This window comes from Centruroides sculpturatus, unplaced genomic scaffold (assembly GCF_000671375.1).
Source record: "Centruroides sculpturatus isolate CEXI.00-Female unplaced genomic scaffold, Cexi_2.0 scaffold646, whole genome shotgun sequence".
Lineage (NCBI taxonomy): Eukaryota > Metazoa > Arthropoda > Arachnida > Scorpiones > Buthidae > Centruroides > Centruroides sculpturatus.
Window position 1 is genome coordinate 253,777 of NW_019384827.1, and position 17,516 is coordinate 271,292.

The window sequence follows — 17,516 nt, forward strand, 5'->3', positions numbered from 1 at the left end:
TTTAAATAAAAGGCGGGATTATTTACACGGTCGAGTTATTCAAAATGCCAAAGCGAAGTAAACAAATTTTCAATATTAAAATATTCGGATCACGAACGACACGAAAAGTTCAAATTTAGAAAAATATGAAAGAGTTTCTTCTTCTAGTTAATTATATATGACAGATTTTTAAGGTAATTTTAAATGAATTAACCATAGTCTTACGCAATAATTATTTGTTTAATTACTATTTGATCATCTTATAGCTAAAAGTGTTCGTTGTTTTTTGAATTTTTCTGATTTCTGCAAGCTCCTCGAATAACTTAGTTACTGTACCAGTAAATTTCATATAGATTCGCCCTTAATTATAATAATTAGAGATTTTCTAAAGATATTTTAGTCTATTTTTCTATCCTGGCGAATATTTTACTCTATCGGATATGCGGATTATAATTGGAACGAGGAGTGTTTACCCAAATAATGTCGTTGATCAACTTATTTATTTCGGAAACTAAAATTAATTTGTCTTAGTAAATAACCAGCTACATTAATTCCATTTATTTTATTATTAATTATTTTCAAATTCATTTCTACGTCGTTCCGGCGTGAGCCAGGATAACAATTCTTCTAACAGACATAATAACTCGTAATTATTTTAAATCGGATACGAATTATTAATAATAAAAAATTAGAAGATATTTATATTAATAAAAACGTTGATACCAGAGAGTAATTAACTAATGACATTGATTTTCTTTTGTCGTACAAAAATCACTCTTGTTATTAATGGCAAAGTATTGTTGGCTGCGTCGAAAATAGTTCGTGGGGAAAAAGAGTAAATTATAATTAATTATTCATAAATAGAGCGTTTAAGCGCATCCTTCGCTAAGCCAACATCGTTAATTCAGCCGTCATCGTGTAATTAATGATGATTCGGCGTATTTTTTCTCAAATTTTTAATTATTTTTAGGTTTTTACATTTACGCAACTGCTTTTTGTAAACGCGGAAAACTATTTATTAAAGTCGTAATTAAAATTATGGCTAAACTTCGGCGTATAACGGATTGAAATTGCCTTCTTCTTAATTTTCTTATTCCAATATTTTCAAAAATACAGTAAATTTACTGTTTAAAAATGCTGTAATCTTATCAGATCTTTAAGAATAGGAATTCTTGATTTTAAATAACCTATTTTTACTTTCTGATATAGCCTATATATTAGACTGTTTTAAGATATCCAAAACTCGTAACTGCTCCGGGATTATATAAACCTATATAATATTGGAGTGTAAAATAATAGACACTAGTATTACAATTGAATGGTAAAGTATTACAAATGAAACTTAATTCCTTGCTGTTTAAATTTATTTTCCGCTCGTACTCGTCCTTTAACTACTTGTATCGAATTACTTTTCTCCAAGTAAATAATGAAAACTTCAGTTCCATTATTTAAAATGAAATTGCATCATACATATAAACTTTCTCGATTCAAACTGGAAGAAGTTCGTCTTCTTAATATTTTGAACGACGATTGGTTGACGGAAACGAAAATAAAAGTTAAAGACACCCGCATCGAGCGATTGGTGGAAAAATAATCGTCTTAACGACGATTGGCGGAATTTCTAATAATACGAATTATTGTCGTTATTCTTACTATGGAAAATGTTTAGTGGCCATTTAAATTAAATTAAATTTCGGTTTGTTTTCTGTTTGTGCCGTTTGTCGTTGCTTCGAATTCGCTACCGTCAATTTTGACCAGAGGGACACGGCATTTCGCATTATTATAGGTCATGTAAATCAATATGACGATATGATTTATTCTCGGAATAGTTAGATGTGAAAATGTTGGTTGATTTTGATTTCAACCAGTCAAACGGATGTAAAGGTAAAGAATGTACTATTATTATAACATATTACTACATAAACGTTTCAGAAATATTTTAATTAATTAATATAATAACTTACGAGAAATTATATATTTAATTATAATAAAGTTACAATAAGTTAATATATAATTATATATACAGTACCTAATTTATATATAATTAATATATAATTATATGTACAGTACCTAATTTATATATAATACTGTACAGACGATACCAACTCAATTTAGCCGCTCCGTAGCATGGCGCAGGATTGGAGGAAAGTAGTTCGGCTTCTCATCCACTATTGGTCCAGACTCTATCAATCTTGTTGCGAAACGAGTCGGCGAAGACGTTTTAGGAGATGCTTTATACGAATGTTGCTACAATTTTTTTGCTACGTTATAGGAATTGTCGTTATAGGAACGCACGTTATAGGGGGGTTGACTGTATATATAAATTGATTTTCAAATGACAGCTGCCTGTTTTTTGCTTTTTACTGCTGACAGTATATAAAACTTTTGTCATCTAGAAATAATCATCAAAAATAGTGTTTAGAATATATGTATATTATTTTTAGTTAATATATAATTTTGTATTTGTTGAAAGATTTTTTGCACATTCAACTAAGTTTTTAATGATTATTATTATTATTATTATTATTATTTTCAGATTATCTTTTATCCAATAATCATGTGAATTCAATTATTGTACATAAGTTTGATTTTTCTGATGAAGAGGTAAATAAAATGCATTTATTATTTATTGTTAATATAAATTAATTTTAATTATAAATAATAGTTTGAAAATATCTAAATATTTTCAAACTATTTATTATATACAATAAAATCCCAGTTAAGTGAGGCTCTGTATTATGCAAGGGCAACCTGTGAGTGAATACACTGTAAAGGACTTTTTAAAGAAAAGTTTAAATGATAACGTGTATTAATATATTTTTTTCCTGTTAACTTCTATGTAAGATGAACCATTCAAATTAATTAAAATTTAACTACAATAATATGAATTTTTGATCTTAAAACTGTTGTATGTATTAGCTATATAATAAATGATATAAAAAATATTGTTATTACAATTAAAGTTACTAAGATTTAAAAATAAAAGTGATACCATGTAAATCTTTTATAACTTATTTGTAATTTTTAATTAATCAGAATGATTCTTGCTGTCTGTTTTATTTGAAGTACTATCAGTCTGCACTACCTCAGGAAATTGAGGTTCTACTGCATTAGTAAAGTTATATATTATGTATAATTTTGCTAATTTATCCTAGAAAACAAATCTGTAATAAGTGAAGAGTATTTCCAAGTTCAGATTGTCATTTCTGAAATATGATAAATCTTGGTTTATTGATAATTATTCGGATATGATCTAGGTAATAAAATTTGTTGAGAAACAATTGTTCAAGAACTTTATTTTTATTGTGCAAAAGCTTATTATTTAAGAAAAAACTGAGGATTTATTGTTTCTTATGAAAAAGACATTAACTGTAAAAAATTTTTGTTTTTTTTTTATTAAGGCCAGCATTCTGTACAGGTATAAGCATTAATATAACTATTATTTGTTGTTAACAATAACATTTTATATCGCTAATAATGTCTGAACAGCTAAGTTTGAAAAATTCCATAATCCTGAATATCTCTGCTCTCAATGATGATGGATTAAAGTTATTCTGTGTATTATTATCAAAATAAATTTTGCCATCACGTTGTCAAATACTACCTTTGGTCCATCAATACAACTCCAAAGTTGAACAATGTTTAACTTTGCTATTTGATGCTGGTGCAATGCTGTGCCAAGTTAGCCACTAGCCAGAGTTTGACAATAAACTGGACAATATTCTTGTTAACTCCAGTGGCTAGCTACCTTGAAACTCCATGCATCTGTTAGACTAAAAAACAGCCTTTCGCATTTCTCATGTGTATATGTTTCATTTCTTAGTATTTTTATTTGTAAATCTAATTTCAATGTTTGTTTAAATCTAATCTTTGACATAAGATGTTTTAAAATGTGAAAAATATAATTTTTTTTCTTTTGTAGGTTATGGCTTATTATATATCGTTTTTGAAAACATTATCTTTAAAGCTTAATACTCATACAATTCACTTCTTTTATAATGAGGTATGTATTTTTTTATAATGATATACTTATATCATAAACTAAATTATAATTTTTAGGTTTTTTTTTACCATTAATACATTTTGTTTCATTGCTTTGTTTTTAGAATAAATTAACTTAATATCTAATTATAAGTTTTTAGATTGTATATAATAAATATTACGGTAATCATATTTTTAATCACAAATCAAACTTAATCTGCTAAAAATATAATTTACATTACCTTTACATATTAAATTATAAAGTCTTCAAATTGTCATTCATTTTTTTTTTTTACTAAAAGTGGTTATGAAAGCTTTCCTCATTGGCTAGAATGATATCATTTCATTCAGTAACAATATATCAGATCAGATCACATTACCATCAAATAGAATGATTGCATTCCAATTTTCAAATATGTTTAATATACAGTACCTTTTCAAATATATGTTTTTTCTCAAAATTACAGTATTAGATTATTCTTGTTGTTCTGTGGTTTTCTTTTTCTTACACTGGATTTCTTGGATATTTTTATTTTGATTTAAATGTTTGAATATTACATAAAGTTTATCTTTAGCTACATAGTTACTTTAATAATGGTTATTACAGTATTAAAGATTTTTGCTATCACTAAAATATGTAAATAAAATATGTGTCACAATAATCAGTAATGTGAATCTGCAACAATGCTTTTCAATTAACATATAAAAGATTTAATGTATTTTGAATTTAATATCATTTTAAGTGTGATTTTCTTTATATATATAATTGTAAAGTAATCATAATTTAGGTGTATGTAATAGATGCTTTTTGTTAATGTTCTTTGATTTTTTTATCAGATGCTTTTTGTTGATTGATGATTTTATAATTGTCTAGCAAAAATTTTTAATTTTCACAATAGTTCTATTGTGTTCTTTGGCACTATGTGGAAGCAAAATTAGGATGTTCTTTTTTACCATACCAATTTTTCTTCAGATAATATGATATTTATAATAAAATAAATGCATGTATTTTGTTTTTTATATTTTATACTATCCACATTGATCTTGTTTATAAATAGGACCTATTATACTGGTGTAGTTTCAAATTAGCAAAAAGAGGCAGTCTTAGTCAAAAAAATAAAGCAATATTTTGTAATAGGTATTCAGATGACTGTATAATTATTTTTGACAAAATAATTAAATGAGGCATTAATAGTGGAACAAGTAAATCAAACTAAGGAAAATTTGTATATTTTCCTTAATTTGGTCATTTGTTTCTGTTTTGTTTGAAATAGTATGTTTGTTTGAATGTTTGAACTGTATATTTGAAATAGAAAAAGAAAAACAAAATAGTATAAATTATTCAGATATTACAATACAAAGGAAAGAAGATAGATTAGAGTATAAAAAATATGTTAAACCTATGCAAGGGTCTAAAGTAATTAATTATAAATTTGATATATTTAAAATGTATATAGATAAAATTAAAAGTAGAACTAGTAAAATAGAAAATCAGGAAAAAAAAACAACANTTTATTTTTGCCGACCAAAGGTCCGATACTTTTTGAACAGACCTTGTAAGTGCTGTATACTGATTGTTTTCATTGGTATGCTTATGTCAGGAGTTTTCTAAACCTCACACGAACAATACATATAATGCATTATTTTTAATAAAGCTACACCAACTTGTATAATATTAGGCTATACTCTGGTGATGATAATTTGAATTAATTTGTCCCTAAGGGAGGCATTAGGTACAGTCTCGTATTAAATTTAATTAAATAATTTTAGAATAATTGGAAGAAAAGAATCAGTCCAGAGCGGGACTTAAACCCACAACTCCCTCTTGCTGTGAGGATGTGTTGCCAATTACACTTCCCAGACCTCCAGTCTGATCTCTTCTTCCAGGTATATTTAACTCATGATATAACTATCAACTGGTATCAACTGGGAATGCACTCAGTGCCCTCATCTGGTAAACTCCCACACAACGCACACATCTGGAAGAAAAATGTGTGGGAGTTTATAACACAAGGGTGCTGAATGTGTCCCCAGTTGATGGTTATATGCAAATTAAATATACCTGGAAGAGGAGATCGGACTGGAGGTCCAGGTAGCATAATTGGCAACGCATTTGCTTGGCAAGCAGGAGTTGCAGGTTGGAGTTCTGCTTTGGACTGATTCTTTTCTTCCAAATTAGTCTAAAATTATTTAATTAATTTATAATTATTAAATTTAATACGAGATGGTGTCTAACACCTCCCTCTAGGGACAAATTAATCAGTAATTCAAATTGGCATTGCCAAAATATAGCCCGATATTATATGATAAGTTGGTGTGGCTTTATTGTAGTGAATTGGGCTTTGGAATATGTTTATATACATTATTTTTAACTTTTACATGTGTAATAAGACTTAATAATTGTTTTTTGCATTTTAAGATTGTATTATTTTAAAATTATTTATCATAATATATAAATTGTGATCACATTATGTGTTTGTTTATTTTACATTTCAACAATTAATTCAGTTTAAATGATAACATTTTCATACAGCATATTTTTGAGCAATATTGCTTTATATATCTATTTTCATCAGTTTACATGCTTTCAAAAATTCTCTTTTTTCAGAAAAATCTTTTAGTACAAAAATTATGTAATGATTTAAATGGATTTATTTAATGTTTATCAGATTACATTTGGATACATGCAGATTAAATTAATAAAAATTATTTTAGAGTAGGGTTAACTGTAAAAACATGCTAGTTTTTCTTTATTGAATCACTGTTAAACATAGTTATTCTAACAGTATACGGGTTATGATCTAAAATTATGTTTAATATACTGTACATATTAAAGTTCAGATCTGAACTTGCATAATCATGCATATTAGAAAAATCAAAAAGCATGTTTTTTTTTATCTGATGAGAAAAGATACAGAATAAGTTTTACATTGACTCACCTTATGATAAAATATTTTGAATTCAGCTGAATGAAATGTTCAAAATAATTGGATATTTTTGGATTGTTAGTCTTTTTTTAAATCAAATTAAGTCATTAATTTTCAAAATATATTCATATTTAAAGTTAGTCAGTATAATCATTATTCATTTTTAATCAGTTCAGAACCATTACAAAGTTGTTCAAATTAATTGTAAAATTTTTTTTGGTCACATCCCTGAACTTTTAGAAGCATCACAGACATTTCTGTATAGTAGAGCCTAAAATAGAATTCCATATTGTTAGGTTTCACTTTTTTCATATGTTATAACAAAAATGCAAATATGCACTCATAAAAATTTTTGTCTTGCCAAACTCAGTGACTAAATCAAATATAAACTTTTCTGACATTTTTAGAAAGGTGGAGGCATAAGCTCTGCTATTGATTTCGTCTTTTGTATTGTATGTTGTTTCATATTTTGTGCATGCATTCATTTTGCTGTTTGTTTGCCTTGCAACATTATCTATTTAAACCGCCTAATTATAAAAAAAATACTTTGTTTTGCTAACCAAGTTGTTTTTTATGCAAATTTTTAATAAAATAGTATTAGTAATTTTTGTAAATGTACAGTTTTTATCAGTAATATTAAATGCAAATTATGAGCTTTGAATTAGGTTTTATTTATGTAAATTATTAAAAAATTATGAATTCTATTAGTGATAATGATTGTTACGCAAATATAATTTGAGAAAAAAGGGTAATAACAGAATTGCTTATTACTTTTTTCCAATTTTAAATCATCAGAATACATCTGGTAATTGATCTGGTTGAAAAGCATTCTTTAGAATGATTTTAGCTGGTTCAAATTACAATTAAATATAAGTTTTAAGAAACCAAGAATTAGAATATGGATTTAAATTTAATACGAGATGGTGTCTAACACCTCCCTCTAGGGACAAATTAATCAGTAATTCAAATTGGCATTGCCAAAATATAGCCCGATATTATATGNTAAAATTAAAAGTAGAACTAGTAAAATAGAAAATCAGGAAAAAAATACAACAAATAGTAAAAATATAATAATACTTCTCTAACTTGAAGTTCCAAGGAGTAGGAAAAACTTTAAGTTACAAATGGTTCAAGTTAGACAACAACAGAGTAATGTGAGCATATAATATCAGTTCTGAATAGATTTGTATATTTATCTCTCTTGCATTACATAAAGAATCTTTAATAGTTTTTTTTCTTTTCTTTTAAACAGCCTGTGTAATGCCTTTCAGCAAAAAGTGCAATGTAACTAATGGAATCAAACAGTTTTGCAGGTACTCTACATCTTGTTGAAGTAAAGTGAGAGGACCTCTCGCGTTGGACTGGAACGTTGTCTGAAAATTGGTGTTAGAGAGTAGATACAACTGACTGTCTGAAAATTTCATGGAAATTGATAATTAGGATCACCTTGGATAGAATAAATACTAAAACTTGAGTCAGGGAAGTTGAAAGTAACATAACTCTATGTCGGAAACTCTGAAAAACTTCCACTTGAAAAAAATTCAAGTTGGAGATGTTAAATTCCTATGCTCTTCCATCGAGACCTACTGAGTACTTTGTTTTCTTCAAGTTAAAGAAATATTCAAGTTACAGATTTTAAGTTAGAGGAATTTTTTTGTATTTGTTTAATGATCACCCTAAAAAATTATTATTAGAATGGATAAGTAAAGTAATAAAAATGAAAATAGAAATAAAACATTTTTAGATGATAAAAAATATATGAAATTTAAATATATTCCTAAATTATTTGAAAGAATAAAGAAACTTTTAAATAATAAAATAAATTTAATACCAAAAAAAAATGATTTATTAAAAAATATTTATATTATACAAACAATAACAAAAACACTGAAATAATAGAAGAAAAAAGAGTAGTATATTTGTTTTGATGTTGTGGACAAGGTAAAATATACATAGGGGAAACAAAAAGAAAACTTAAAATATGTATAAAGGAACATATAAGATAAATTAAATGTAATTATGCAAATTTAGCAGTGGCCAAGCACTGTCATAAAGAAGGATGCAAAATTAATTTAAATACAATAAAAATGAAGAAAAAAGAAAGAAATAGTTATAAAAAGCAATTATTTGAGCATATTTACATAAAAAAACAAGGCAATAGAATTAATGATAATCTAGGAAGATAAATCCACCAATCATGGAACAGTTTTATTTATAGAGAGATATTTAAAATGGAAGCAATAGGAAGGAATAGAGAGGAAATGAGAACTTGAAGAAACACAGAATGGAAATATAGTTAAATAAAATTAATTAGTGAGTGAGAATTTTAACATTTTGTACAGAAGTTTAAAAATTTTTTTATAGCAAGAAAATAAGGTGTAAATTAGAAAAACTTTCCTATAATTGTTTAGCTCTATCTTTTGGATACTTTGCCATTATTACTGTTGTATTAATATCAGACAGTAGAGATGCAAGTGTTTTTAAATTTTGTCAGGTGTAATATATATATATTTTTTAATTTTATATATTATTACAGAATGTTGTAAACCTGCTGAGGTGGGGTCTAAAGTTCCAAAACACACAAAAAGAGTATATAGGTGAAAATAAAGACATTTTGCTTTATTTTTTTGACTAAGACTGCCTCCTTTTGCTAATTTGAAACTACATCAGTATAATAGGTCCTATTTATAAACAAGGTCTGTGTGGACAATATAAAATATAAAAAACAAAATTAAAATATTAAGGAAATAGAGGCACAAATAATTAAATGCATGTATTTTTATTGAAAGTGGAAAAAGATTGTGTTCTTTGAGCATTTGTATATCTCTGAGTGTGCAACAATGATTAACATTATTTACCTTTTAGTGTTTCTGCTTCCATTTAAAGCATTTATATAAAACTAGTTTATTTTTCAATTTAGTTCAACCAAGTTTGTTCTAATGTATGTTTCCCACAGAATGCTCATTACTTCAGAGTTTTATCATGAAGAATTGATAATCTTCTGTTATAGCTATATATAATGTTCAATATGATTATTAGTTCTGTTATTAAATTTGTTTTTGCAGATATTTAGTTTCAGCTCATTTATAAAATTGTGAATCTCAGATAAAAAAGAGTGGTGATGATTATTCTGTTGTTTTGACTGGAAACTAAACTAGAACTAGAAAACTAGAAATTGATGCTCAGTAGACAAACCCTATTTCAAATATATTATAACAATACATAAATTTACAAACTGTAAAATCTCTATTAAACATTAACAGCAATAATTTTTCTTGTACAATATTTACATCTTATTATATACATTACAAATGTATATGTAACAATTTTTCTGTATTATCAAGTGAAATTTTCTTTAGTAAAAAAATTTAATAAAGTTAAGAGATCGTAAGGTTAGAAATTTCATTTAATTAGATAGTATTTTGCTAGTGATCAGTTTTTAGACTTTTTATATTACGTATTAAATAGTTCTGAATTCTATTTTCAGTTTCTAATTTTAATATTTATTGATAATGTAATTACTACTGAAAATTTTAATACTGTAAACTCAGTTGTATCATTTTTCACTTGAAATTAGAATTAATGAATGTATATGATATTAATTTTTGATTATTTTATGTCTTTAGATTTCTCAGATATACATTCATTTTTTATAATTACTTATCTTTTTATTTACATTTTTTTTAGCATACAAATGATTTTCCATTATATACAGAAGCTATCAAGTTCTTCAATCATGGTGAAAGTATGGTACGAATTGCTGTTCGCACACTCACACTAAATGTTTTTAAAGGTAAAGACTGTTAAGTTATTTAAAAAATTTTTATAATAAAATGTTATTAATTTTTAAAATATTTTTAAAATAAAGTGGATGATAAAGCAATGTTAAAATTTATTCGGGACAAAACTGCTGCACCTTATTTTTCCAATCTTGTTTGGTTTATTGGCAACCATGTTTTAGAGTTAGATTCTTGCGTCAGAAAAGATGCGGAGTAAGTAATATTCATGCATTTAATGTTATGTGATGTTTATAATTATATAACATATTTTCTTAAAATTTCATTTTACATCCAATTTAGTCATCAAAGTTATACGAGACTAGCAGATTTAGTAGCAGAACATTTAGACCATCTACATTATCTCAATGATATTTTGTGTCTTCAAATTGAAGCTTTGAATGATGTTTTAACTGATCATCTATTAAATAGACTTCTTATACCACTTTATGTATATTCTTTAACTAAAAGAAGGCGGCATTCACAAATTGAAGTATAAATTTTGATTTATATTTTTTTTAAATCACAATTGTCTTACTAATCCAAACAAGTTAATGATGTGTGTTGTTTTAGATCACATATGCATTCTCTTACAGAAAGAGAATGAATTGTTAATTACATACTGGTTATTTAAAACAACTTATTTAATTGAGCATTAAGTAAATAAATATGTATAAAGTTAGTTAATTTTTATACATAACTTTCTTCAATGTAGTTGATAACATTTTAAAAATTTCTAAAGCTAATCTTTATTAAATCTAAATATTTCTTCATAAAAAAATATATAGATCATTATCACATATATGAGGAAAAGTGTCTGTGTGCACATACGCATATATATAAACTGTAATTATTGTATATTTAGATATGTAAAAAGAAAATAGATTACATTTTATGACATCAGATTTGATTATAATAATGAGATATTATGTGGGAGAAAATTATTTGAACATGAGATCTGCATTTTCAAGTGAACAGCTCTGGCTAAATGCCAAGACATTGACGTTCTCTAATATAGTAGTATGACCTTGGACAACCACTAGGAGAAGGAAGAGGAAGACTGCATGTTTGTGACATACTATTACTCTATTAGTGTTTTCGTAGAAAATTCATCAGAAAAGTGTCATATCACAGACATGCAAAGGGTTAATTTATTAAAACCAAATTCCTCATAAATGAAATTGATTCATTCAATTTGATTTGTTTTGTTAAAAAAATATTATTTAATGTAAACAAATTTTGGCTTAATGTTTATTTCAGAAAATAAAATAATTTTAGGTGCTAAAAATTTTGTAAATTTTTATACATTTTGTTTATAGTTTTAAATTGAAAGAAAAAAAAAATGTGTTTTAACAGAATTATGTCTTTTTAGAGCAAGCTACTTTGGTTTACAGATAGTAACATTTATAAAATCTCTCAATAAAACATTATAACATGTACTGTACTGTACTCTACAGTACAGTACAATCTAATCTGTAATTAGATTGTAATACTGCAGTGTTGGTTGACTTTTAAAGATTTCAGTTATTATTAACAGTACTCAACCAAAAACTTTATTATAAGGAATGAAATTTTATCTGAAATATTGTTCAATTTATTTAATTTATTTTAACTAAATACTTCTATCGGGAATTTATATAGCCTTTCTTTTCTTTTGTTAATTTCAGTTATGAGTTTAGATATTCAGTTTTATTTCACTTATGATTTGTTGCCTTCTGTTAATTTGGCTAAAGCAGAACAATCTTTGTCTAATTTGAAACTATTTCATTAAGTTTAATTTTTTTACTAATTTTTCACTTTCTTAAATATCCAATTTATAATGCTAATTAATTCTTTGAAAAACATACTGAAATGTTTAATAAACAAATTTTATTGTTGATATTTTAATTATTATTAATATTAAATTTTATNTTTCACTTATGATTTGTTGCCTTCTGTTAATTTGGCTAAAGCAGAACAATCTTTGTCTAATTTGAAACTATTTCATTAAGTTTAATTTTTTTACTAATTTTTCACTTTCTTAAATATCCAATTTATAATGCTAATTAATTCTTTGAAAAACATACTGTGTACAGCTTCTTCAGACATTAAATATTCTTTTTGAAAATATTAGAAATGAAACTTCACTTTGTAAGTAATATTTACATTAATATTACTATTAATGATGATAAAAATAATTAGAAAGCTGCTTAATTCTGAAAACCAAATAAAGTTAACTATTGGATTGGAACTATTTGTAGATTGATAAGTTTAACTATTATGTTAGATCTATATTTATAAATTTACACAAGAGTTTAAGCACATTTCTTTTTCTTTTAAATCCTAATGCAGAAAGGCTTGAGGACTTTCAAAATGGGTCTTGGATAGAAATATCAATGCTTAATTGGCATAAACTAATACTATTGGAGAAATGTATAAACATATTTCCCTAAAATTTTTGTAACAACTATTTATTTGTCTTAAACATTTTACATTCATTAATGAACATATTGTTATTCATATTGATTTTGCATATACATAACAATTAAAGAATGCTGATGACTTTGTACTATAAAATTATTGGTCAGTCATAAGTAATGTTTTTTTTTTATAAGTTTTAATAGACCTTATTAACACAAAAAATGTGTATTTAATCCAATATATAATGTTTCTTATTAAATATGACATTTTCTCATTGATTTACAAGTTTTTCAATGTCTTTCTTATAAAAATCATGTAATTTTGATTCAAAAAAATTTCTGTATGCTTCTGAATAGCTTCTTCTAAATTATAACTTTTTAATTAAGGCTGTTTTAAAGGGATTGAAAAGGGTGGTAATCTGTAGGTACTTGATTGGGGCTATAAGAGAGATGAGAGAGAACTTCCCAAATAAGCTCTTAATTTTTGTTGGGTGGCTATTGCAACCTGCAACAAAGTAACATTCTTCCTGTTTGTCAAATATAGACGTTTTTTGAAGTTTTTTAAATTGCTGGCAGTATAAAGTAGCATTTATCATTTCATTTGGATTCAACAACTTATAGTGCAGTATTCTTCTCATATCCCACCACACATACTGCAACACCTTTTTAAGGATGAAGACCATATTTTGGTTTTGGATCTAGAATAGACTTTGGATCTAACCACTGTCTTTTACAAATGTTATTAGTGTATAATAATGCCCACTTCTCATTCTCATTACTATTCTATCCAGAAATGAGATTTGCTCTTGTCTAGTAAGAAGTCAAACGTACAGATAAGCAGTCCAGATGATTCTTTTCAGTAAGGTCCTGTAGAACCCATATCCTACACTTATTTATCTTTTTTAGCTGGTGTAACTGCCTAATTACTGTTGATTGAGATACTCCAAATTTTTCTACAATTTCTTGTGTAGATAGTTTCAGATCAGAATTCTATTGCAGCAATTTCATAATCAACACTGACATTTCCTTATATTCAAGGCTTCACTATCATACACACTAAATATGTTGTTTGTTACTGTAACTGCAGCATTATCTTTTGTAAAGTTATATAACATTACATGCCTTAAATGTTCTTCTGAGAAGTTGATTTTGATTGACACTAATAACTTCACTTTTTAAAAAATAATCAAAAACCACTATGAAAATTGTTATTAAAACCATTATGTAATTAACAAACTAGAACATTTGGGCTGATTGGTGTAATTTACAAGTTATACTACAGCATGAAAACAAGTCAGAAAAAATGACATTAGTTATGATTCAACCCAATACATAGTTTTTTTAATTATTCATCTATATTTAATGTAATATTACTCTGGGATGGTAGTGTTATTATTATTGATTTGTTTGTATTTTTAATATCTGTGTGTATTTATACCATTATTATTATTATTATTATTGTAAATTTAAATCATATATATTTTATAATTTTATATTTTCTTTTTGTCTAAGTTCCATATTCCAATCAGTTTGAGCTGAGAAAAGGTGGAAAAGAGCGCTAAAATATTACTCAATTACTGTATTTGGCTTTCAGAATTAAGTAGATTCTTAATTATATATTCTAATTATCAGTGTAAGGTTTGTTTATTTNATATTTACATTATGCAACCAGATGTGATGTGTTGTATGGTTTCATACATGACATGACACTTCATACAAGTATCCTCTGTAAAGTGTTGGCTTTTAAAATGTATCTTCATTGTAGTTCATGTCTTTATAACATGGTCTTGTATGGCAGTCATGAACCCTTTCATCTCTCTAAAGAGGCATGAGTCACCATCACTTTGACTTGATGTTTGTAGTGTAGATTTATAATTTCTGTACAGCCTCATTCTCCCTCTTTAAAAGTCAGTCTTTCTATGGACAACTTGGAGTGGTGTTTGTTGTGTTTTGTTAATGATGTTTGTATTTTGGAGTTGGTTTAGTTCTGTGTGTGTCCAATGTATAAATCCAGATATGTCCATGCTGAAGCAACATATATGTTGATTTAGTAAACACCAATGAATACAAGAAAAACTGGATGAAAGTACTATACTTAACAAAAATATCATCAGGAATCCAACAATGAAAAAGATTTTAATAAATAAACAAATATTTTCTACTGTTTTTAATAGATCAGAATACATAATTTAAAATTTATAGAACATGACATTGCTGTGCATGTGGAACTGTATGCATGCTTGTTGATTGCTTTAAATGTATGTTTTGCATTCATCTGTGTTGTAGTTTTGAGTTTAATCTGCTGTTTTATTCTTTTGTTAGTCCTTGCTTTATTTGTATGTGTTCTGTGAGTTTAACCTGTTGGAATCTTAAATATTTGTATACTTTGCTCTTATCTATAGATTTAATGATGTCTCCACTTATGAGTACATAATAATTTTTCTTCAGGGTTCCTTTTTCTATGTGAAGTGTTCTTCATTTATCTAGGCCAAATTTTATTTGAATGTCATTGGAGTAACTGTGTATAACTTCTAATAGATGATTTTAGCTGTGTTTGTGTGAATGCTTAAAATTTTGTCATCCAACTACATAAGATGAGATAATATGGTATTTTGTTGTTTTGTTGTGTTTGAATCTGTATCCATATTTACTATCATTTAACATATTGGATAGTGGATTTAAGGCCAGACATGTAACCATAAAAACACATTAAGTAGAGTTAATGAATCTTTCTGGAAAATGCCTTGCCTTATGTGTATTTGGTTATGAGTGCATGATGCTGTCAAATGCCTTCCTGTAATATGTATGTACTACATGTAGTTTTTTTAAAAAATATATATTTATATATATAAATTTTAAAAAACTTTCAAAAGAAAATTCACTTTAAAATAATAAATATGATTAAATTACACTGATCTTTTAAACAGTCCTTATTTTATTATTAAAGAGATCTTGGAACTCTTGTATACCAGAGCTTTCAAGTTATTGTGTGTTTCTACCACTGAAGAAGAACTGTTAAATAATACAGTTTGAAGTGCATAAGTCTTCAATAATAAAAAAAAGGACTGTTAAAAAGATCAGTGAATTTTCTTTTGAAAGTTTTTTAAAATTTATATGTCTAAATATATTTTAATCAATCTCCAGAATTTACAAATACTACATGTAGGTTTCTGTTGTGTGCTTATCATAGAATGACTGAAACTATGAGAAAATGTTCTTTGCATCATATTGTTTCTAAGATAGCCTTTGTTACTCTGTTGTGTTGTTCTATGCAATTGTATATTTTGTTTATGATGATTGAATTAAGTATTTTGTAAAGTGTAGTAAGACATGTGATTAGTTTGTCTCTCTGATGATGTCATTTTTGAGTTTCAAGTATGTGATGTCCCATGCAAGAAATTTTGGCATGTTTTGAGGATTGTTGATTGTATGTGTAAAATATTTAGCTAGTTCCTGGTGCAGAGATGCAAATTTTTTATTAGAAACTGTGAATTTGCAGATTACATAATGTCAAGTATATATAATCTTGATGTGAAATAAAATGATATTTTTTGAATTATGATTATTTTTTATTAATATATAATTTGAAATATTATTATTATTATTATATATATTTATTAGTCATANGTCTAATTTGAAACTATTTCATTAAGTTTAATTTTTTTACTAATTTTTCACTTTCTTAAATATCCAATTTATAATGCTAATTAATTCTTTGAAAAACATACTGAAATGTTTAATAAACAAATTTTATTGTTGATATTTTAATTATTATTAATATTAAATTTTATTATAGTATAATTGCAATAAAAAAAGTAATCATGAAAATGATTTTATCAATTTTGTTTGGAATGCATGGGTTAAATATAAGTAAATACAGTGAACTACTATATAATGTGTTCCCTTGTAATGTGAATTCATATAATGCAACGAATTCTTATAATATAATAAGTTTACGCTTGCATAAAATCATCTGTTAATGCATATCTTGTATAATGCAATTTCCTATACATTCCACATTGTACGCAAGTCTGCTGTACTTAGAATTTTATTTTTGTAAAAAATAATAAATAAAATTTTATATCTAAATTTATTAAAATGAATATTTTAGTGATCAAAATTGATAAATGATATTTTTATTTCTATTATATATATACAGTAGACCCCCCTATAACGCTTAGATATGTTCCACGCTAATCGAATTTTACATTGTAGGAATGATTAAATACATGAGCCAATCGCAGCCCGATAGGTGTGAAGTTTACGGACTAAGGCTGTTTGAAAGGTTTTCTTATATAAAATTAACCAATTCTAGACTAATTCCACTCAGCATTTCCAAAACACGTATAATTTTTTGGGAATAATCTGTATAAACTATGCTATAAACAAAAAATTATAGGATTACTTACCGAGTGTGTACCGTTCGACTACGCCGTTGCTCAAAGCTGGTTTTC

The 17,516-nt window shown here is 26.1% G+C and overlaps 1 protein-coding gene across 1 annotated transcript in view; it reads left to right on the top strand.

Annotated features, from left to right (window-relative positions):
• Positions 1–17,516, top strand: part of LOC111630034 (protein CLEC16A homolog) — a 75,812-nt gene that overhangs the window by 21,161 nt on the left and 37,135 nt on the right. The window contains exons 5-9 of the mRNA XM_023374036.1: positions 2,516–2,583; positions 3,902–3,982; positions 10,575–10,680; positions 10,756–10,879; positions 10,967–11,154. Coding sequence (XP_023229804.1) covers positions 2,516–2,583; positions 3,902–3,982; positions 10,575–10,680; positions 10,756–10,879; positions 10,967–11,154 — 567 coding nt within the window. The remainder of the gene's footprint in view (positions 1–2,515; positions 2,584–3,901; positions 3,983–10,574; positions 10,681–10,755; positions 10,880–10,966; positions 11,155–17,516) is intronic.